This window comes from Amia ocellicauda, chromosome 5 (assembly GCF_036373705.1).
Source record: "Amia ocellicauda isolate fAmiCal2 chromosome 5, fAmiCal2.hap1, whole genome shotgun sequence".
Taxonomy (NCBI): Eukaryota; Metazoa; Chordata; class Actinopteri; order Amiiformes; family Amiidae; genus Amia; species Amia ocellicauda.
Window position 1 is genome coordinate 9,939,962 of NC_089854.1, and position 24,739 is coordinate 9,964,700.

Sequence of the window (24,739 nt, forward strand, 5' to 3'; positions counted from 1 at the left end):
ACACAGCAGACAGCCCGCACAGGAGACTCTGCGGGGAGAGGGAGGGAGAGGGGCTGACAGGGAGGAGGGGAAGGAGAGGGAGAAGGTGAGAGGGAGGAAGAAAACTAAGGGAAAGAGGAAGGAACAGAAGGATAAGAAGACAGGTGAAGGAGAGAGAGGGAGAGGGGAGTTTTTCTGGTCCCTACCCTCTACATCAACTTTTCCTGAACGCAGATTTTCCTCTGTCCATTCACTGCCCTAATCTCTAACCTCTGGCAGATGTGGTATTTACACCAGGATTAACTGGCACAAAGGCCCAGCACTTCCCGAGAGAGAGCAAGAATGAATCATTCATTTAAAATCGACCAAGCCTTAAGAACGGCATTCTGGTTTTCAGTGGTTAATATTTCAGACAGTTGTTGTTTTTGCTCTTCTACAATATGAGTGTGTGAGCAATACACCTGCTCCCGTTAAAAAAAAAACAATAATTAAGGAAGCTTCATCTATCCGTCTCTTCCTCCACCTCCCCCCGAGACTCTACCACTCCCTGACTGACAAAACCTCATATGATCGCCATCTGTTTCAGCCCGGTACCTCCAACACATGTTCAAGTGCTCAATAAAAGTCTTAATTATAAAGTTAGTTAACCTTGCCTTCATTTTATTAATGAAATGTGACTGCGATTTATGAGTAAAAAAATGCCAATGTTTTTAACAGATGTTTAATATTACTTGAAAATAAATGAGCAACCGACCAACAATTTATCTAAATCCCGTTGACGGTTGATAGTGCACTGCAGTTTTCACTGTTCTTAAACTACATGAAGATGTTATGTTTAAATATTCGTCACAGGCTTTGAGAACACTTAACTATTCAATTTGAGGCCTACTGGGTAATTGCAATCAAAGGTATTAATAACAGTGCGGATATCCCTTGTAATATATGAAGACCCTTAGGGAGATGCAAAGCGAAAAGATTGAGATAATGAAGTAAACAGTGGCTGTTTGTGCCAGTTATATTCAATATAGAGAATTCTGTCCTTCCAGGTTGCTAGTTGATTGACTGGGTGTTTGCCAGATCAGTTAATGAATGAATTAACGTCTTGCCAGTGTTACTGCGGGTATCTTGAAACAGGGCTGGGCACCCCAGAAAATACAGCACACCCAATCACAATATAACAGTCCCGTGTTCCCCCAGGTATTCTGCCTGTGGTGTAAATATCAGTCTTCCGCAAGACTGTTTGAATAAGGCCCTGTGTGACGCACAAGGCTAGGCTACTAGACACACATTGTCTCCATCTGCACATTTTATTCTTTGTATTTTTTTGCATCATTCGTATTTATATGTCAAGGCTGCTCCGTTCAGTTAAGCCACACTCTTTATAAAGCCCACAGGAATTCAGCCTGTTGTGTGACGGTGGAGTTAGCCGAGGTCAGTGGGCGACGCCGGGCGGAGGGGTTACCTGGCGATGCTCCACTCTGGCTCGATGCGCTGCACGGTGGGGTCGTCGATGTACTCGAACTGCAGGCTCTCGCCGGCCCTGGCCCGGTCCACACTCACGGTGATGTCTTCCGTGCCAGTGCCCTTCAGAGAGGGGGCGGAGTAGCACACGATCTCCGTCATCGTCCGTCTGAAAAGGGAGGGGGCGGTCAGTGAGACTTTTGTCAAACCCAAAACAAAAACTACAACATTCATTCATTCATTCATTCATCATCAATAACTGATTAATCCAGTACAGTGACACACAGTCTAACCCAGGGGGCACAGGACACAAGGCAGGGTACACCCAAGATGGGACATACCCATCCATATGAAAATAAAATAAATGTATACAAATATTAACTGGGTGGTAATATTATGGTAAAAAGGTAAATAACTACTTAGATTTCAGATTTATCTACTGTCAGATTTATCTATGGAGTCACATTTCCCTGCGTTATTTTAATGTGGAACGGGGCCACAGGAAGCATATGAACCAGTGTGCTTTAAGTTCAAAGTTTACTGAGCCATCTGTTATAAAAATAATATTAATACTAACCACTCTATTTCCTCATTGTTATAGATATATAAACATGCAGTGCAGATGAGGATATATGTTTGCTTTATCCTGTTCTGGAATTCAGTGTTGAAGAAATAGAAAAATTGTTTCTATTTGTCTGTCTATTTGGGCGTTACTCTTGGGGGGACACTCCACCCTACATTAACCCTAACTCTCCAGGGTGTACAGAGAGAGACAGAGTTGTTTCAGGGGGGAGGATTTCAGCTTCCTCCTAAAAAAATGAGTGACTGAATTAGATGTCAGACTATCATTCTTAATCATTAAGTGTGGGGTTTAATTAAGACAATAAAGCAACAAATGCATGTGTAATACTCTGCCTAATAAAGAAACACAGTAGTTATTGTTAATATTGATTTCATATGAACTACAGCTATGGCATACTTTATAGCATATAGGCACGAGTCTCTGTGAAGGAGCTATCCGTTTCTCAGGGGAGCCCCTCTCGATGTAAAGGCAGGCAGATAAAAGTTGAGCAAACTATCCCTGTCCACTCCCCTGCCGGCCTGCCGCCAATCTGTCCTCTGTCTGTGAATTAACTTGCTTTCTTATGATTATCCCACCATGTTCCCGCTCTCTCTCTCTCCGTCTCCCTCACTCCCCCGCAATCCCCTAGCCAGACGCGCATTGGAAATAGAAAGCTGTAATTAGCCGATATCTCATTAAAACCGTTTCATCTAATCAACCTCCCAGCATTACAATGAGAATTCAGTGGGCTCATCTTTAAATAGAAAGAAGGGGAGGGGGGGAATAAAAAGCCCAAATTAACTTTCCAGATTATACTGAAGGCCACTGCTTACTGTACCCCATGAAGCAACAAGGGCATTTGAAGTCGGTTTCTTTATTATGAGGCGACTGATGTAGTAGGTCATCAAAGCCTTATTAAGATTTACAACACCTTCTTGACACCAGAGGGATGAAGAAAAATCCATTCAAATCAGGTAGACTGTGTCCTAAAGGGTTACAGCTGCCTACCTTCACATTTAGACTGGAGATACAACAATATATAAAATAGTTTAACCCCCGGACATCCAGCGTGGAATTATTTATTTAAATTGGTTTTATATAGGACATTGCTCTTGAACATACATGATTACTGGGATTAACAGTGTATACATTTTCTGCAATGTGTGTAATGAGATATTTAACAAACAAACAAAAAAATAGGCTATTTCTATGCAAAAATAAATTAGAATAAGGGAAAAATCATCTGGTGTCACTTTTAAAATACCTTTTTAAATGCATTTGTTTACTTGTCTGGATCCCCAAATGACTGAATATGATTAAACTGTTTTCTAGAATTGGAGACCTATTTGAGTGTATAGTTGTCATGTTGGTGGCTATTGAAACTTGCTCTACCAGTAAGTAATGAAAGTGACCTCTAGTACAGACACAGCTATTACAATCAAACAGCTCTAAATTAAATAAATTATATTATTATTATTAATGGAAGTTGAAGGAAATAATAGCAAAGACAAAGACTGTTGTGTCTACAATTCAGAGATCACAATGCTTTAATGCCACATCCCATGTCATCAGCTATCAGTAAAACCTGAGTCTCACCCATAGAACTCGCAGGTCTGGTTCCCGAAGAGCACCGACACGCTGCTGCCCGCGCCCAGGTTCTCTCCCAGGATGGTGACCTTGGTGCCACCCGACTCGGGCCCTCTGCTGGGGGAGACGCCCTGCACTGAAGGCATCTGGGGAGGAAACGGAACAGCCACAGTGTGGCCTAAAACAGTCTTGGCACTCCATTTTAACTAACTGCGTTCGCCCGCTGTCTGTCCGATAAAGCTGGTCATAGGGACCTTTGGTCAATGGTTATCATAATTTAAAAACACAGGAGAAAGACAACTGTTGTACAGGTTCTACGAGTCCAAAACAAAAAGGAAAAATATAAAACACATCGAATAGACACTACTAGAAAATGTTATTTCATGCTTTGGGATAACATTAACAGAATCATAAACAGGCATGCAAGTAGGAAGATAGATAGTTTAAAGGAAGATAGATAGATAGATAGATAGATAGATAGATAGATAGATAGATAATTTATCTCATTTTGCATGAGAAGCACGTCACTCAGAGGACATGGTGCGGTCTGTGGATTATGGATGGCTGTGTAATTAAAATTTTTGTGCAGCACTGCACAATCAGGGATTAAAGATTAAACATGCCCAAATGCACCTTAATTACTGTGTATCATTTCTGTGCAATATAAACACTATGACCAACATATGTGGTGCATACACCAAGTATCAACATGCAGCTTTTGTAGCAGCCGTGGCTGATTATGCTCTGAAAAGAGTTGGAAGGAAGGTTAATGCACTTCTTGAACACCAAAATTAGGCTTTTAAGTTGCTGTTAATTGTAGAGTAACAACTAATTACCTATGAATCTCTGTGCTGATTATCCGTATCTCCCACTCTGAGTGTTTGTGTGCGGTGTATGATACTCGTTAGTCACTGCTGAAAACACACTGAATGTGTCCCTTAGGGTGTTTTCACTGATAAATGCACATCAGTATCTTAGATTTGCCCCGAATGGTACACAGATACTTCACTGAAAACCAATATTAAACCTATGCAGACAATGTGTACCATTTACCTTAAAACCTGAGGCCTACAGAGTAAAGGTCAAAGCTGTACAGTTTACTATTGAGTTCAATATAATGTGAGTAGAAGTGGACACAAGTTAACTTTGAATTTCATTTCACATGCATGCCCCTTTGCTCAAGAAAGAAACAGCTACTTAAAATGACAAACATTAGCAAGCATATTTGCTATTATGATGATTCACCATCAATCATATGGAGGCCAAATAAAGTATTTTTTATTGCTCACATAAAAGTACAGTACAGCCAATGAAAGGTTGAAATAGTCGTAAAAACTTCCTTTTAAAATGCAGTACAAATGTAGCTATAAAACGTGAAAACATGAGATAGGCTTATCAAGTGACCTTTTCCGCTCTGCCAGATTTGGCCGACTAAATATTTAGCTGAATGTGGGCTCAAGCAACAGTGACGTTTGCTACTAAAAAATAATGAAAAAAGCATAAAACTGCTATTTGCGTAGGTTTTACACCACTGTTATGTCAGAGAGACGAGTGTGACTGAGAGGAAGTGACAGGAGTCTGCAGAACTGTCACTACGATGGCTCTGCTGTTGCAATAGGTAGAGCGTGGAGGATAAAGGACAGGAAGCAGGGGAGACGTACCACAAAGGAGTAGAGCTGGGAGGACCGGGTCTTCAGCTCCGGCCTGCACTCGCCAATGCACAGCTGGACCGGGCCGGGCTGGGTTTCGGGAGGTGTCTCGCCCATCTCGCACACGATCCTGCCAGACAAAACAGACTGAGCAAGGGCACTGCCGGAGGCCACGCTGTAACTAGAGCAGTGATGCATCACTTTTGTGAATGTATACATTGAGACACATTTAAAAACAAATGTAATTCAAACCACAGAGGGGGAGGAGAATAGGAAGGTTCGCCATGAAAGAGTACAATTATGTGCCACTCACATTATTATTGAACACACACAGACACACTGCTTTTTACTGGCAATAATTTTGCAGACAGCCTTTCAGGGAAACAAATCCTACATACTATGGACAGTATATAAATCTACATTGTATTGTATTGAAATGTGTTTGTAGAAACAACTATTACTGAGAAGATGCTTTGGCAGGAAATAGAAGGTTATTCTGGAAACCCACACACAATCCCTAGATTGTATATACTAGCTACTGCTTTCTCCACTCAAGTAAAAACTGCCATATTTCCTGCTCTTACTTAAACTACTTTGCTCTTAATTAACTTTACCCTAATTAGGACTAAAACCATTTATTGTATTCTCTTGTTCTTACTGTAGTTTTCTTGAAAAGTGTATATTCTATGACAGATGTAATCTGGCCTGCATAAGAGTCCTCTCAGAAATACATGGCAAAGTGGGGTAAACTCAGTATTGTCTGTTTTTGTTCTTCAATTGTGTGCGTCACAGTTGTTTTATAACTGCACACAGTGACAGCGCACAGCCGTGGCCCAGCACTGATGAGTATTACTGAGTTAGACTCCCATTGTGTCAGTATCTACAAGCTGATTTACCCCACTTGAGTGCTAGTGGCATCCTGTTGGCATGGAAACAGGAATGAACCCCCCCTCCCCAACCAAATACACAAACACACACACATGCACACACACACACACGCACACACGCACACACGCACACCTCTTTTCAGTGCGCCGAAGGGGAGTCTACGATAAATCAAAAGGCAGCTCTCGCAGGTTGATCAATAGGATTTGAACATACCCTGTGATCAGATGTCACCCTATCATCGGACGGCGAGATCAAATGATATAATAAAACAACGGTAGCTATTGATTAGCTCTTGCGGTGAGTAATAAAGAGCGCAGGCAATCATCTCCAGGAGCAGCGGGAGACGGGTTTATTATTGTTTCTTATTTAGCAAGATCCTGAATCCCAAGTGACACAGGCCTTCATTCCTCACCCTGTCCTGCCAAAGGTGCATGTCAAAGGCTTTAACGTTTCCATTTATTGAACTCCCATTTTTATTGAATTTATCTAGAAAACAAGTCCATTCGGTTTGAATTGAATTTATGTTTCATAAAATCCAGGCATAAAAACTCAAATGTGAGTTAACTCGTGCTTCGCTTTGAGTGCCGTTGATTCTAGAAGACATTTTCCCTTTATGCCACTGCCCAAGATCAGAAGCACAGAGAAAATCTATATTAATAATTGTATTTACATATTCTAGGGCAAAGTTGTAATTTAGATTTCCTTTAAATTGAGCCAACAGACTCTCAGGTAGAACTTGTTGACATGTAATTTTGAACACATTGTACAAAATTCATAATTCAATTACTTACAGCACATTTGAATTTCCTCAAAGAGCAAATCTATTCTCAGAATTGGTACCATGCCAACATGATACAAGATGCACTGCATATTCGGAGAACCCCATGGCTAATTTCCATCTCAGCTCGCCTGGCCCACTTTGCTAGTTAAAAGACTGCCACTGAACGACCAGCTGTAGGTTAACAATGTTCTCAAACCCAACATGAAGCGACAGCACATTATAAAGGCCTTCACTGAACCATTGGAAAGAGGTTAACCTTTAACAATGTGCACGACGCATTTGCAATGAGCAGGTTTCTTTTCATTCACTACAAATCATATATTATAATGAACAAGTGATTTCCGTAATTAAGAAATCAAAGGTTTAATTATGCAATTAGGTCTGGTGTAGACTTCAAGTATTCCCAGCAGCACAAATACTTTAGCCGCCTGATATGCCCACAGCCACAGTCTCTAGGATGCATTAAAAGAGATGGATGCATGTAAAGCACACTTCAGGAGTCTTTCGAGTTTCTCTCGGGAGATCCAGGAATGCTGTGTTTTATAACCATGTTCGACAAGTACGAACAGAACAAAAATAGAGCACCATCAGAACAAAGAAATACATGATAATAATAATAATAAAAAACACTGACAAGAATAACATGCACTACAAAACACCCAACCCCCCCTCCCAGCCACTCCCAAAACCCCTTTCGCCCGTTTAGCTGCACTTTCACTGTCCCAAGTCTGCTTTCTAATTTTCCTCTGACATTTTTCCGCCGCAATATAAATGAATTCACTCCAACAGAGGCCCACTCGGATTAAACTGCTGTCAGAGCCACGCGCGACTAACAAATTGTCCCCTACAGCCAGCGGCATGCGGCGCATTTCAATTAGAGCCGCTCTGTCAAGGCCCACGTTGCGCGGAGGAGCCACACTGCGGGCAGCGCGGCGCATGTAGAGGTGGATAACAAAAAAAAAGACAGAAGCTTGACAAACAAATGAAAAGGTTTAACTTCAAGTACTCAAACCTGATGCCAGGCTGTGTCTGTCTGTGTTAAACTCTTGTTCAGACAGCTTTGAGGAGGGCAAAACTAGGCCAAGAGCATTCCCATTCAAGCTGTTAAAAACACTTGGGATCCCCTTCACTTATTTTTTTGTCATTTTTATTGAAGGCCGGTAAAAATTAAAATCGATATTCTGTCCATTTTGCTTGTGCCTGTGTGCCTTTTTGGAGTGTGCGGTGTTTCAAAGTGCAGAGTTGCGTTTCAAAGGGGCAGTCTATTATATTTCAGTTTACAGGGTTGTCAAACCTGACAGTTAATTTCAGAAAGACTGCCAAAGTAAAAGTAATTAGAGAACCCTATTTGATTTAAACAAATAAAAGAAATACAGAACAAGGTCTCGAAAGGATATTGTTAATGCCCTTGTTAAGTTCTGCGGTTTCATGGTCTCCATTTACTGGAATGTATGATGCATTTTTCTGTGCGAATTTGTACAGTTTCCTTTGTACAGTTCGAGGACCATGTTTCCAATTAGTAGTCATGCCCAATGTATTTATTGCATCTTTTTTGTAGGAAAGGTAAAAAAGAAACAAATAATAAGGGAGCATTTAGGGGTTTGATTTGGCACAGAAGGGGTTAAGTTTTTTGTTTATCATTCCAAACAATTTATAATGCTGGAAATCAGTGGCAGATGCCGAGGGACTGAGAGAACCTCTCAACTCCACTCCTATCCAGTCTCACTGCAGGGAAAATAACAAATGAGGGCTTAATATAAGGTAATTAGCCCAACCTGAGAGATCCAGGCTGGGTCGGATTGTTGACACTACCAACAGGAGCCATGGTTTTTATATGCATTTCCTTAAAGACAGTCATTATTTATTTATTAAGCAGCTCCTTACAGATTCACAAGTGTGAATCGTTCACACAGCTGTGAACAACGAGCAAAGACACCCCAGGTTCAAGACCCCCCATCCCCACCTCGCTTTCCAAATTAGCTGAATTGTAAATATGAATTTAATGACAAACAATTCAGAAAGTATGGCAGGAAGACAGAAGTTGAATATATAACAGGTGGGTGAGAACTGAATGGACAGAACCAATTACTAACCAGTCATTAACAACAGAATAGTGTCAGGAAAACTGTAGCATTCTTAGGGTTATCATGTACGAAAAACATCTCTCTCTCTATATATATATATATATGAAGCCCCATCCTTTTCAAATGAGACTGGATGTCTGCAGCCGTGGTATAGATACCAGGGGTGTGTGTGTGTCAAGCTCTGCATGATGAAATGAGCCATGCTGTCAGACACGGATGTGTTTGTGTCAGCTCTATTTTGCACTTGTGGTCGTCATTCACACACATAATATTGGCTTTACATAAAAGCTGCTCTTTTTTATTAGAGCAGAGCTTGGTAAAGAGTCCCTGAATTTAATTATTGTTTTCATTATTATTAAGAGTTTTTTTTTTATCTGTTCTTCAAATTACCAAATATGTACTGCATGGTTAACCAAAATGTTAGGTATATATATAAATATATATTTATATATATGTAACACAAAAATACATATACACAGCTACACAAATGAAACTAATGAATGACTATAATGTGGTATTTGCATGTCCCTCTTTGTTAGCTCGGGGGGAGGTGGGATGTGGTTTAAACTGCTCTTGCTTTCTCTTCAGCTGCGCACATCTGTGTCATGACTTACAGAGGGTTAAAATACAAATGATCACAAGGACTCCACACGGAAGAGGAAGCGTGTTTAAGAGAGAGACAGATGTGCCTTTCAGGGCTGTGCCGTGGCGCACGTGTACGCCATACCTCCCACACAGCGTCGTCGGCACCGAGGGCTGGCCACAACGGGCGACACTCAATCAGAGTCTTTCGACGTCTAAGAGAAACTCGCAGAGAGCTTGTTGACAACTGTCTTCTTCAATGCAGACATAATAAGATGGAGTTTGGTGGATTTCGAACATCGCTTATACATTAAATCATAAGAACCGTACATATTATACAGCCATAGAAAAATCCATAACAGGAGAGGCCAGGTGCCCCAGTTGAGTGCAGTAGGTTACTGATCTTCATCGGATCTATTCTTACAAGATCCTAGCATATTAGCATTCATTTTATTCCACACACCCCCCTCCTAATTTTGACGTTAACAACACCAGCAAGTACTGGTTCAGTCGTTACGTGCAGTACTGTGACTCCACCTGGGAACTGCCTGGATTTGACCAAAACAATTGACTACAATTGCCGGGTCTCTGGACAGTATTGCCCAGGTCTAGCATTTTCATTAAAAAAAGATGATAAAGATTGTGACTTTACAGGGGGGGTTCATTACAACTCATCCTATTTAATGCCAGCCTGCAGCAGGTTTTTATTTTCTTTACTCTTCCAGTGAATGACACACACACATTTCCAGGTAGGAAAGACGCCCTTGTGGCAGTCTGTGCTGTACTGCCTACTGCGTGGGGAAGGTCAGTGAACTCACTGCTCAGCGATGACATAGCCGTCCTCCTGGGGAGTGCAGGGCACCCCAGCCACCTGCACGTTCCCCTCGATCTCCGAGAAGGCCAGGCCCAGGTTCACGCCGTGGATTGTCACCCGGGTCCCCCCCTCGGGTGGTCCGGCCACTGGAGTCACCTACACACACACAAACAGAGATAGAGAGAGAGAGAGAGAGAAAGAGAGAGACAGTTATATTCTCAGGCCTGCGTCTGTCATCAAACTGCAGTGGAATTAATTAATTAAAGCTTCCAATTCACATTTATCACTTCAAATGCCGATGGGTCAAATGGCCTGTGCTGATGTTCTCATTATGATGCATTTCTCACAGAGCTGTAGCAGAGAATCTACATTTTTAACCTTAAGAACTGAACAAAACAAAAACAAAGGAATAATGGAACATTTCCTAGGAGAAAATTGTTATTTATAATATATTATGTTCTAAGTGTAATCTGAATTATAATAGGTATCATGCATATGTATAGTATTAGTATTAGCATCCTCTACCATGTGACTATATTATTTTTTTTTTAAACTGAGAGTGAAGGACAGCCAGCTGCACAGTCAAGGGCCAGAAAGCAACCTGGTCTCATAATGTGCATCTGTTTATCCCCCAATCATAAAGCATAGCCCTTAATACAGAAATCAGTGTCTTGTCACTCAGTTCTGTAAAACCCTCTCGCTAGCCTTCTTAGAATTGCAATCCTAATATAAATACGCAATAAATCCCACAAAATATATATATATATATATATATATATATATATATATATATATATATAACTGACGACAATATCCCACCTTCTAATAAAATACAATATGGCTGCACGGCATGACCTTGGCTCTAAGTGGCATTTTGGCTTATAGGCCATAAAAATCAGGAGTGGCTTGTTCTTGGCAGTTCTCCACCATCTAATACCGGCTCTGTGAACTGATGAGCACATGACACAGCGGGCGGCACAGGCTGTCGATACACATGACCGATGCGGTTTTACTGGGCCGGCATGCAGAAGTAACATTTTCCAAACTAACCAAAGAGCTGCTTAAGAGACGTGCATTTAGCAAGTTGTGTTTACCAACCTGGAAATACTCAAGTGAGTGGCCCATAATAAAAACAGGCTGTTTCATGCTCCCCACGCTGCACTTGTGCCTAGTGGGAGTTCTGTATTGTAACCTAGATTTAGTGGACATTAATTGCTCTCTGTGTAGAGTAAGTGTGCCACTGCACTGCCTCAGGGTTAGAATAAATGAATCTTTCATTACTGCTCTGGAATGCAAGATGTGTGTATATATATATATATATATTCACACATACACACACACACACATATATATACACACACAGACACAGAAACACAGGCGTCAAATAATTAAAGAAGAGAATGAATCCGAAAAGCTTCCTTGTGTCAAATACCACCTGCTTTAATTGCCGGAGATGCCTGCGAGTTACAGAAAAGACAACAGTTTATTCTAAGGAAGCCAAGCTCTGACGTCAAGATTCGTCAAAACCAATTCCAAGTCCCAGTCCAAACTGAGCACTCTGGGAGGTGACAGATGACAGAAGCTTGCCGATCTCACACCTGGTCTCTGGCTGTGTGACAGAGGAGTGAAACACAGGAGCTCAGATGAAACAGGGCTCCAGAATGGCACGCCAGATCCCAGGTTAAGTGTATGCATTAAGCTTTTACGTAACCAACAGGACCAGGGGGGAAATACAAATTAATTCTGCTAATATAGATTAAAGTGGACCACGTAATTAAACAGGTATTTCAAACATTTTAGCTATGTTAAAAGCACTCAATCAATAAGCCATTAAAAATAGTTTTTCTATATATTTTTTTTTTTTACAGGAAAGAACAGATAGATTTTTTTCCCCAACTGTACTTAAGAGTACAGGCTTAGGAGAAAACAAAGTGCAGGGTAAGGGAGACTACAGCTGCAGACCTCTCCAGACCAGCATTTCCCCCAGTGTGGTCACGTGAGGCCATGCATATGTCATATGAGGCCACAGGCACAAAAAACAAGGGCAAAGCAGTTTTTTTTTCAGATGTTTAGGGCACTAACACCAGAACCACACTCAAGAACAGTTCAAAACAATGTTTTTTTTTTTAGCTCCTAACAGGTGGTCAAGAGGACAGAAAGCAGCCCTCCTCTTGTTCTACTTCAGGCAGTTATAACTGTAACCAGCCCATTATTTTAAGATTGTTTCTCAAAAAACTGGTGAAATTCCAGACATACGCACCAACCCACCCACCCTAATTCAGTGTCAGGAATGTAATCCGTTTAGACACTAAAAGGAGGCCCGTTCCCGCTCTCTCCCGGGTTCCCGCCAGTCTGCAGTGCTGCATTTTCACTAGCTGTGGATATCAGGACAGAGTCCTAATCCTGCTGCCCACTTCCACACATTTCAGAAGAGCTTGGCAAAGGATTGACAGTTTCAGGAGGCGGAGAATTTGTCAAAAAGGAGGCAAAAAAAGAAAAGGGAAAAGCTGACCTACATTAAGCACTTGAGATGAGCTCTCTATAAACTAATCTGTAGGAAACCTCAAAGAAATTTCTTCCCTGGTAGAGCTAATCCATACTGCCTTAAGACTGACGGCCCGACTGGGGAGAAAAGTGTAGCAGCCAAGAATAGCAGCCTGGAAATGCCAGCCAGTGTTTATTTATCCCCCTTACATAATGGTGGGAACACTGTATTTGTCTACATCACATGTGGGTGCATTCAATGCTCGGCGGCGATTCACCCCCAAAATTAAGAAATACACATTTCCCTTTCCTGGGAGCTAAAGCCGAACACATCTTTCTTTGAATAAGTTGGACGATGAAAGCAATTACACATTCTTACAAAGTCCAAGGTTAGTGGGCAGAGCACAAGCCATATTAATACATTCTAGTGGAGAAAAATCCCAAAGGCATATATGACCGATATAAAGGAGGCTCAGTTTTAATGTGCCATTCGGCAATGCAAGAATGCAAGCCAACTAACCCACCCTCTCTCTGCACTGCGTCCTTCTGAAGATAATCAGTTCTTGTGTGTTCAGTGCCTGCAGGACATCTCCAGATTCAGACTCTTCCCTTGCCTTTTATTATATTCTACACATCGCCCGCCCAACAACATCTCCCATCTCCCCGTGCCATATCATAGCGATGTATAGACTGCTGATAGCATGCAGCCAGAATGATATGAATGAAACGATATGTCTGAATGAGGACATTAACCCAGGGAAGGTGTATTAGTTACAGATAAAATCTAAACAGTGTCCTTAATCTTAATCTGAGGGCTTTTTTTCCCCAGGAACACAGATATCTGATTAACTTAATCTCAAACGGCTAGTTCTGTGGTCTTCCCAGAGAAGTGTGTGTGTCTGAAAGACAGAGAGACGAAGGGGAGAGTGACAACATGGGAAGAACAGGCACGGGGGAATGAGTGTGAGCAAAAGCCAGAGAGAGAAACGCAATGCCAGGAAAGAATGAGTGAAAGCAAGATAGAAATGCACTGAGGCCAACAAAGAATGAAAGAGCCAGACTGAAACATTGAGATTGGCAGTAAGACAGAGTCAGAATAGGAGATTGAGTGTAAAGCGGGAGCGAAAGAGAGAGGCTGAAAGCGACTCAAGGCCACCATTTCAGGCACTTGGAAACACTTTATTTTGGACGGCTCAGGCCGAGTCACGCTCCTACACAAGCAGACTTTTATTATACCACAGAAGGATTGTCATCTTAATGTTGCGTTTTTATCTGAGAAGGCCCTTTTATCACTCAGCTATGTTTTATTCATCAGTGCTTTAACTTCGGGCCCTCTTCCTATGTACACGTGGATCTGTCTTTTTGTCAGAGTTCGCTTGGCTGAGCTTCATTCCCTCGACGGTAGCGGCTGGCAAGCAGAGAGCAAATAAAACAAGTCAATACATTACCAAGAGGCTTTCAGAGGGGGCAGGGGAGACGGGCATCTGGGAAAGTTACGGTTTCAAGCCCAAGTTCCTTCCAAACTGCGAATCCTGGGTACAAAATTCCAGGATCCTAGAGTGACACTAGATCTCACACTGACAGACACTGATAGACACCGGGCTGAGGTCTGCTGAGCTGAGCCGCTTTTCGGCCGGAAGAGAAAAGGATTAAATGAGAAGCTCTGCTCATACCCCCCACCCCCTTCTCTCTAATCTGCTGATGCGGTGCTCTTCCCAAACCTAATTGTTAAAAACACCATAACTCTCTCTGACACCCACCGCCTTTAGCTGTTAGTACTGTCTGATGTTATATTAATGAGTCTCGCAAACAAATGAATCAAAGATCGCACCATGTTGCTTTTCAATTGCTTTTTCTCTCTCTTGTGCTTTTTTTAGCATCTGAACTGCAGACACAGTGAATAGCTGGACTCTACTGCAGCCGGGGTGTCAGGTCAGATAGCTGCCTGCCTCCTGCCAGGGAGTACCCGGGCAGCAGTGCCCAGTCAGCACTGACCCCACTGACAAAGCAGGGCATGCCTCGCCAGGGTACCTTCCTCCTGAAGTGGATCTGCTAATTGAAGCTCCTTTTAGCAACGCATCCGGTCGGTCAAAACTGCAGCCTCTGCAAATTCTAATCTGTCATACCTGGTAAATTGAAAAGGTATTTTACAGGGACATTAATCTTCAATTCTATGCACGGTCTTATCTACATTCTGTGATACAATGGCTAGAGTCGCACCGAGTCAGGTAATAGATTTGATGCATCTCGCTTTCAGAGGACCCAGGGTGAAAAGAAAACGGGCCGTTCATTGGATAGCAATCAGAAATCTGTCACAGCTTGTCAAATCCTGATGGAGGTCGAAATACTGAACTATAGGGCAGGGTCACAGTTCACTTGCTTGTGTACACAGTGCTGACTCAATGCTGAACTAATCCACTTTAGATCTGCACGAATGGGAAATGCAGAGACTGAATAGCTGACCCCACTCCAATTATCCTGTTATTTAAAAAAAAGAAAGGGCTCACATATTGGGACACCCACACACTGCTGTGATGAAAGGTCTGATCTGATACCAGAATCTCCACACCTCATTCCCCAGAGCAAAACACGCCTTTAAGTTATATATTTCAACGCTGGATTTATTTGATGTCTTCTCCTTTCAGGGTTTCCAGATCTTTAATATGCATGTAGCTTTATTTAATGGAAACATGAAATAATCATTGTGTACATCGCTTCATAAATACGTACAATATAATTAAATTGCCATATACTCAAATCAGCTTACAGTGACATAAAGCAGAAATAAAAAGTAGTACATTATTTATTTTGTGTAGTGTTTATTAATAAAAAATAATTTCCTAATTTACATAACAAAAACCCCATACAAATCGAGTAATGCCCACAGGGGGAATTCTGTGCTGCTTTCAAGATATGCGCTTTAAAAATAGATGTTAAAGGCAAATACACAACATGCAGGCAACAGTAGGGTGCTCCCTGTTTCTCACTGTACTACGAGGATAAGAATAAAAATAATGTCAGCTTCTATCAATTAATCATCATCATCGTCTCTCTATATATCTGTCTGTCTGTGTCTATTTATCTATTGATCTGTCTGTCTACTAGATGTACGGCAAATTCTATTAATAATTAAAGCTCACACTCCATAATTGGCATTGAAAACCCGGCATATACACACCTTTCTCGCTCATTAGCTCTCTTCTCTAGTCCAATACATTTTTAAAACATGTACAGATCTGTAACTTAACTATAAACCCTCTGGCTGCTTCATTCATGTCCTAATTTACCCAGGCGTCCTCAGTGATGAGGAGAGACGGGCTGCTTTGCTGGCTACACAGACCCGCTTTTCCCTTCCAAGTTTACCGCCTTACTGTCCTTGGAGCAGAAAACAACCTCCTTTCTTATTTATGTTTCTTTTCTTTTCCCTCGGTGTAAATATTTAGGTAATTCTCCAGTGAAGTGCACTGTCCTGAGAAAGCCTGATGTTTACTAGTGGAATGATGTAATTCCTCCTTCCTCTCTGATCATCCTTTCCCTCCCATGTTATCTGGTCCTCTCAGGTCTCATTCAAGTGGCTATTGTCTCCTGTCTAATAGATGCACAACCCGCCTATTGGGGCCTAGGATGTTTTGAAGTTAAAAACCCCACGAGGAAGAGTTCACACATCATAACTGCTGATCAACAATGCTGATACGCAGCGGTGAGGCCTCCTGGTAACTCTGGGACAAAGCCGGTGAACTCTGTGCTGGGCGAGGCGGCCAGATTCTAATCCGGCTCCTCTCGGAAAAGAGGAAAATCGATGGAGCAGCTTCTCGGTGCCAAACGCATTAAGTAACAGCTCTGTGCCTCGGCTCTCCTGCGCTCTTCTCCTTGTCTCTCTCACTCCCAGGCTTCACCCCTGCCACCCCGTAGGAGGAACAATGATCTGCTGCCAAGGCCTAGAAGGGCAGGTCCCCTTGGCTGTATGTCCCCAGCCTCACTGCTAAAGAGTGATGCAAAGAAGAGGGAAAAATTTGGAAAAAGAGCTGCCTGCTCCACACATGGTTTGTTATTGTGGTACTTTCTAGTTCTGCACAGACGGACACAACTGAAGTGAGCAAAACTGTACAAAGAAACGCAATAATCCAAATCACATGCATGCACTATCTCTAAATCTCTCTCTATAAATGAATACAGCAAATGTCTATTTTAGTAATTCACGTCTGAATCTAACCTAACCTGAACTAAAATGTTGTATGCTATGTTAACACTATACATGCTGCAGTAGGAAAACAAAGGATATAATTGTTGTTCTTGCTATATTATTTATAGGCCTATATGGACCTAAATAGGGGTAGAATAAGATTACGATGAAATATAAACTTACAGAGGAAAAAAATAATTTAAAATGGGAGAAGTTCAGTAGTTCACCTTGTGCTGAGCAGGGAGTTTGCATACAGGAATGAATGAAGAATGGTAATAAATATTTAATGTCTAAGATGTGTGCAGTGCGGTGCAGTGCGAGGGCAGCCATTGTAGAGTCTATGGGGGGAGTCTCGACAGGAATATATATATATATATATATAATTTTTTTTTTAACCAATTTGGTATTTTGGTATTGAAGGGGGAAATAAAAATGCATAAGGTATTGTGATTTATAAAGAGCTCCAGATAACCAACTGTGCCTCACACTGGAGACGAGAGACAGAAAAAGAGAGAGAGAGAGGGGGATGGAAAAAAAGAGAAGAGACGCACGCCTCTTGTAGTACTTTAACCCGGCTTGTTGTTTATACTAGCAAATCAATTAGGAACTCATTAACTTCCGTTTTTAATTAGATTATGTGCACTAGGGCATGTCTAGGGCCAGTGAGCGTCGCATGGACAGTTTTATTTACACATTTATTTATTTCATTGGTGTATTTTCCGCTCCTAAAAAGAAACAATCAATAGGTAGCGGGACTTGGGTTAAGCACAGCGCAACAGTGCGTTACCAAATGTAATTAAATACAATGTCTTACTTTGACTCGCACACCCTTAGGGGAAAGGAGCAATCGAGAAAGAACTTTACTTAAAAAAAAAAAAAAAAAATGTATAGCAATGTATAAAAAAATTAAATAAATCAAGATGGCATCGACAGAGATTTCCTGTGGCTAGGAGGTGGCAAGGTTTTGCATTTAGAGTAGAGGAAGATGCCATTTAGCCAGTGCAGACCCTGCTGCTGAAGGGATCGATACAGACGTCTCTTCTTTCTCTACTGAAAGTTATGAATAGAAATGTCAATAGAGAGTAAGAACATGTAAAACAACAGGGAAATATTAATTTACGCAGAGAGTGAAGTAAGAGTGATGCATTCCGATCTCGGTGGTTTGCAACACATTTCTAAAAAGCTGAAATTTTGTAAAGTAGTAATGAAAACCACATGATAAAGGTGCATCGGATGTGATAACCACTATTCTAAAGGCTTCAAGGGTGTCGTTTTTCAGATAGTTTCTGATCGTTTTCCAAATATTTGATTCTTGCCCCATTCTAGTAAATTCAAAAGCTCTTCCCATTGCAATAGTCACCTATAGCACAGGAACTCCCACTGGGGTATACACACAAGCACTATACCTGAGGAGACTGGAGGAAAGGAGAGAATATGAGAGGAGAGGATGGGAGAGGGTTGGAGAAGAGAGTAGGACTGAGCGGAAACAGACAAGAGAGGAGAGAGGGCCTTTGGATCCCCCCCGAAGCTGCAATCACACCCGTGCCCTTGTAATCCTGGTAGAGGTGAATGTATGAATTACTCATCCACATCCACCCACATGGATCCACTCCAGCACGAAAACAAACACCATATGCCTTATTTCCTTATTGATTTAAAGCACACCGAAACACAATCCACATTGTGATATTACCGTAGGCAGCCACAGGGCCATAGCCCAGGGGACCCTCCCACAGCCTCATTAAAATTCCAGCAAAAAGTAAAACAATCAGATTGGAGGAAAAAAAACTCAACTAAAACCTTTAAATGCTGCGTTTTAATTTTTTTTTTTTTCAAGGAGGATGAATTCATTGTAGTCCGGAGTGAGATTCTAAAAAGCTACTGAAAACCACATTTGTACCGCTCTCAATATTGTTTTTGCATGAAGAGTGGATTTATTTTTCTCCCCAGAGATGAAAAACCAGGTAAAAGCCTCTAGGCGGACTGTAGGTTGAGCCCCATCGTTCAGACGGAGCTGAACTAATGTGGGCGGAGTCAGTGATCGGGATTCCCTGAGGAGCCCGCGTGTGATTGAGGCGTTAGCAGGGTTGGGTGTGTGTGGGTCAGTCAGGGTTTCCTCCGCTTGTGGTGCCACAGTGAGTGCAGGAGTTTACTGGGCCCCTGAGCTCTGCGGTGGTATCAGTCAGAGCTGCATTAATCCTCTAGAGTGCACTTGTGTTTTGGACTAGTAGCATGACAAGAAACCGATGGGCTAGCCCTGCATGCTTCGGTAGAATGGTTTGTTAGCCTCATTCTTCCCTTAAAGGACCTGTTCAAAATGTAGATAAGAACAAGAAAATAAGGCTGGTATGAATACTGCGTCTATTTTCTGGATCCGCATTTGTCGGGGGCCTACCTCGGTGATGCGGGGGTTGGTGCACTTGACGTTCTTGCTCGACAGGTCCAGCCACTGGTTGGCGAAGGGTGGGCAGTGCTGGCGCAGGGTGCAGCTGACCTCGCCGCTACACCAGCCGCATTCGAACTTCCTCTCCGCCTTCAGGCACATCCCACAGCTGTCCCTTTGGGCGGCGCACTTGTACAGGTGAACTGTAAGGTGGGGGCGAGGGAGGAAAGAACAGAGGTCAAGGTTGAGAAGGAGGATTGAGATTAATCAGCCATTTTCCAGAATTTAAATGGCCTGTTTCTCTTTTTTTAAATGCTCTCGATCTCAGATCCCAATGTGCCGTGGTTGATTATTCAAGTACAGGCCATAGAGAGATGTGCCTTGGTTTGATAGGGAATAGTGTTTGTATTATTTAATGTATTATTATTATTTAGTCAATATAACACATTACTATTCTACCCTGGCCTTCCAAAAAAAAAATTCTCTATACATCAAAATATATATTTACAGTTTCCTTTGACCAACAGCAAAAGAAAGCATTGCAATCCACAAACTGTGTCAAATCAATAATGCAGCATTGTTTCAAACATATCTAAATTCGACTAGGCTGCAGAGTCTCAGAGACACCCTACGGCGGGCGAGCTGTGAATTGTAATATGACACTTGAAAGTTTTAAGTTTATCTGAGCACTTCTCAATGCACTGGGCTCTACTGAGAGATATCCAATGTACCTTTAATGCTCTCGGGATTGTCGATGATGAAATTGCCATTCCAGACCACAGAGAAGTCCACTGCCAGGTCACTGATCTTCATTCCCTCATAGAGATACTGTGGGTGAAAAAGAACAGGAGCATAATAACCTGCTGTCTCTATTACACCTTATCATATTAATCACACGTCCGGGCAGCTGCCTCTCTGCTGCGGTTACTCTGATAGGGCCTTCAGAGAGAGACAGTGTGGAATGGCACACTGCGGTACTGAACACTCTTAACTGCTTTGTTAACATCAAGTGTTGGTCCCATGTTTCATGAGCTGAAATTTCTCCTTTGCCTAGATAATCCATCCACCTGACAGGTGTGGCATATCAAGAAGCTGATTAAACAGCATGATCATTACACAGGTGCACCTTGTGCTGGGGACAATAAAAGGCCACTCTAAAATGTGCAGTTTTGTCACACAACACAATGACACAGATGTCTCGGGTTTTGAGGGAGCGTGCAATTGGCATGCTGACTGCAGGACTGTTCACCAGAGCTGTTGCCAGAGAATTGAATGTTCATTTCTCTACCATAAGCCGCCTCCAACATCGTTGTAGAGAATTTGGCAGTACGTCCAACTGGCCTCACAACCGCAGACCAAGTGTAACCACACCAGCCCAGGACCTCCACATCCGGCTTCTTCACAAACTGTCCGGAATCATCTCAGGGAAGCCCATCTGTGTCCTCACCAGCTCTGGTGCTGCAGTCATTAGGCCAATTGCACGCACTCACAAAACTTGAGACTTGAAATCCATAGATTAGGGCCTAATGAATTCATTTCAGCCATTTCCTTATATGAACTGTAACTAAGTCAATTTTTGAAATTGTTGCATGTTGCATTAATTTTTTTTGTTCAGTATAGGAACCACAAATCGCTCATTGAAATGTCACCTTGAAACCTGCCTTGAGGGGTGATCATGTACTAAATCCACAGGACTGAACTGGCTTTATGCTCATACTAGAACAGAAGGTGTGCGAAAACCTGAGTCTCTGAAACCGAACGGGGGCACGTTGAACAGAACAGAAAAGCTGTGGGCATTGAGGGGTAGAGAGGACACTGCGGGATCTCAAAAGAGGGAAAATCGACAGGAGGGCCCTCGTTTTGGGAAACCCTGGAGGGGCAGTGGGAAAGATGCGTGTAGGGAGGGGGACTCTTGGGAAGGGGCCCTGGGGCTCAGAGACGTACCGAGCTGTTCTGGCACTGCACGCTGGAGCTGTTGAAGCGCAGTGCCGGCACGCGGTGGCTGACTCCCTGGATGTGCAGCACGCACTCGTAACCACGCTGGCCCGACTGCGGCTGGGGGAGGTTCCGCGCCTTCAGGGTGATGGGCTTCACCTCGCCCACCGGGATCAGGATCTCCTCAGAGCGCACCAGTTGGGGGCAGTCCTGCAGAGCACAAGCACACAAACACAGTCATGAAGCAGCACTTTACAGCCTTCTTAATTCCCCAGAAAGGTCTAGAAAGGAACTAAATAACTCCTAAAGAACTCCTTCAAATAGCATCCAGAAATATAGTTGGTGATCCATATTGTTTTCTTTTGTTTTTCTTAGCTAAAGACTCGGTGTAGGGGGACATAATTTAGGACTACAGCCCACAGCCAGGACAGCCTTAAACACACATGAAAAAGCTAACTGCCTGAGCCCAGGACTGTTAGTGGGCAACAATCTGAAACCTCCCCAGCTCTCCTGACCTCCTCACATCTCTCCAGTCCTCCCAGGTGCACAGACTGATCAATGCCCTTTATTTAAACCCAGCAGAGCAGCAAAACGCGTCCTGCTGTTTTGCTCACATTCGAAATTAGAAGCCAATATCTGGACACTCCCTGAAGCACACACACATCCAGCAGGGGATGTACAGACACAGTTAATAGTGTCAAATGCCCTTCAGCTGAAGGTGAGGGTGTGTGTGTGTGTGTGTGAGTGTGTGTGTGTGAGTTCTACAAGCTTCAAGGCAGACAGCTATCAAATGCACACTAGGCAAAGCAGACACAGTCTCGTCTGTATGCCAGACTTGTGGTCACTTAGGATTACAAATATTCTAGGTTTCAAATAACCCCTTGATATTCGCTATTATAGTTACAATGGAAAATGAGTATGGTGAGATGGTATGTAATTACTTTCCACTGCTGGGGGGGACTGAAAACAAAACCAAACACAACATCACGCACACTCCTGAATAAACAACAGACTAGAATAGATGACAAGTGTTTAAGTAGTATTGTCTGTATACAAATAAACATCTCAACATAGACTGGCAGACTTGTTTTCTGGGATGCTCCTGTGGGGATGAAGCAATACACTTATATTTAAATCATTTATCTATAGGTATGTATAGATGAGATTGAGATTGAGAGATGGTTAGTAATGTGCACAAACACTGTCCTATGATAGTGTACCTCGGAGGCGTTGACTCGGCCCTCTTGGAAGGAGCAGCTGGTGGGATCGTGGGTGCACAGGTTGCGGTATTTACACCAATGGCAGCGGAAGGCACTGTTCACGCAGGATAGACACCTATAGAGACAGACAGCAGGCACTCACACCATGTACCACCCTCCCAGACCAACAAAAGCCCCCTTCCTCATAACAGATAGGATAATACATACTAATGATAGGTAAAATCATCCTAAAGGAAAATACTAAGTGAACAATCGAACACAAGAGGAGGGGCTAAAGCTCGTATCGTTCAATAAGAGAGTTTCGTCTTCTCATTAGAATAAGTTATGTCGACAGTTTGTTATTAGTTTAAAATGTGTGTGTGTGTGCGTGTGTGTGTGCGTGTGTGTGTGCGTGTGTGTGCACCAACTGGGACACACACAATAATGAAGACTGACGAGCCAGTCCACTGAGGACGGCCTGGGCTGCCCCACACAGACCCCTCTCCCCGCTTACTACTGGGGGCTGAGAACTAGGTTCCAGTCAAGGATACTCTAAACAGCCTCTATGTTTCAGTGCTGAATCAGTCGATTTTGTGTGCTTGCCGTCAGCAGGTTTAAGAGCAAAGCAAAAAAAAAATGGTCACAGTTTAAAGATTATGATTAATTCATGCTGCTACAAGGCTGAGAGTTTTAAAAGGCTGTTTAATGTGTCATGAGTACACATTTACTTAACACGATGACTGTATTAAGTCATAAGGAAATGACGTGCTCGCTCAATTTATAATTACTCTGGAATAGTTGACACATACAGGGAAATGTTGCTGAAGAACGATCCCCTGGAAACACGGACACTGGATTGCCTTGTTAAACAGGTTTACATCACAATTTCAATTATGTATCAGTGTTTAGTCTGAACATTAAAGCTGCCGAGCGAAGGCCTCCCCTTTTGAATATCGATGACATCAAATGGCGGCACTGATTTTGAAGGCGTTTCATTAATCGGAATAGAAAGGACACTTGATAGTCTGCGCTGGACCCTGACTGGGGCTTTTTGTCAATTTTGTTTAGCTGATGCACGGCTCCTCTCTATACTCATGTGTGCCTATGCATTTGTCAGTGAAGAGCCTTCAACAGTAACACACACCATTTAGGGGATTTAAAGCACCATGAAGTAAAGCTGCCAAACGCTTAGCCAAGTTAAAGAGGGAAAATGAGATGTCACTGTACTGGCAATCAGTTGATGGTTTTGGAAATGTGTCCATCCCACCAAGGGAGAGACATTCTGTTGGTCTCTCTCTCTCTCTCTCTCTCTCTCTCTCTCTCTCTCTCTCTCTCTCTCTCTTCTTCTTCTAATGCTGTGAGATTGCTGTTCACTGTAGGGTTGGACTGTGAAGACTGTGTCTGAGTTTGTAGTTGTCCGGCCCCAAGGGAATGACAGCGACCATGGAGTAGCCCACTGTGCTTTGTCACTAGGTGGCAGTGTGGTGGTGTGTGTCAGTTCTGTCTCAGCACAACTTCTACTCACAAGAGACATTTCCATACAGTTGCAAAGATACATTCCTCGAGTTGGCTCCAGCAGTGCTTTGGATACTAGTGTTTCTTAAACAAAAAACAACACAGAAATTCTCTTTCTAATAACCTTTCTCCATATCCAGAAACCTTTCGACTGAGAATGTTAGGTACTAAACAGCTGTAAGGAAGCATTACAAATTAATACATGGAAAACAAACTGCAAATGTTTCTGCTGGTTTGCTGAAGGCATAGAGAGAGGATCATTTTTTTATTAAATCTTTGTAATCCCCTCTCTACTCTTCACATCCCCCAGCGCCTCAGTGTGGTTTGAGAAACAGCACCAGTAAAAGGCTGCAGAAGGCACACTGGCCGTGCTGTTAAGGCTGCCTTGATAGCAGAAGTTTTCTCTTCATTACTCTCCTGGGACGAGCCACGACAGAAGTGCAGGGTTGCCACGGGCAAAAACACTCTGTGTACTTATCAAACTACCATGTCTGGAATTTAAATTAAATCAACAAAAACAGCACAACACATGTGCTTGACATTATGTGGAGCTGAGGAATGAAATCAAAAGGCTTGCCGGGAGAACAAGAGACCTGGCCTCTCTCTCACTCTGCTGGAGATCTCCGTCCGTAAGTGACCAAAAAATAAATAAA

At 42.7% G+C, this 24,739-nt stretch overlaps 1 protein-coding gene across 3 annotated transcripts in view; it reads right to left on the reverse strand.

Moving 5' to 3' along the window:
- plxna2 (plexin A2) overlaps positions 1 to 24,739 on the reverse strand; it is a 190,834-nt gene that overhangs the window by 45,460 nt on the left and 120,635 nt on the right. For all 3 annotated transcript variants that reach the window (XM_066703643.1, XM_066703642.1, XM_066703641.1), the window contains 8 exons: positions 22,593 to 22,707; positions 21,382 to 21,582; positions 20,169 to 20,265; positions 19,450 to 19,640; positions 10,392 to 10,543; positions 5,251 to 5,368; positions 3,599 to 3,735; positions 1,442 to 1,609 (listed from right to left, as the gene is read on the reverse strand). In XM_066703643.1, the coding sequence (XP_066559740.1) occupies positions 1,442 to 1,609; positions 3,599 to 3,735; positions 5,251 to 5,368; positions 10,392 to 10,543; positions 19,450 to 19,640; positions 20,169 to 20,265; positions 21,382 to 21,582; positions 22,593 to 22,707 (1,179 nt within the window). The remainder of the gene's footprint in view (positions 1 to 1,441; positions 1,610 to 3,598; positions 3,736 to 5,250; positions 5,369 to 10,391; positions 10,544 to 19,449; positions 19,641 to 20,168; positions 20,266 to 21,381; positions 21,583 to 22,592; positions 22,708 to 24,739) is intronic.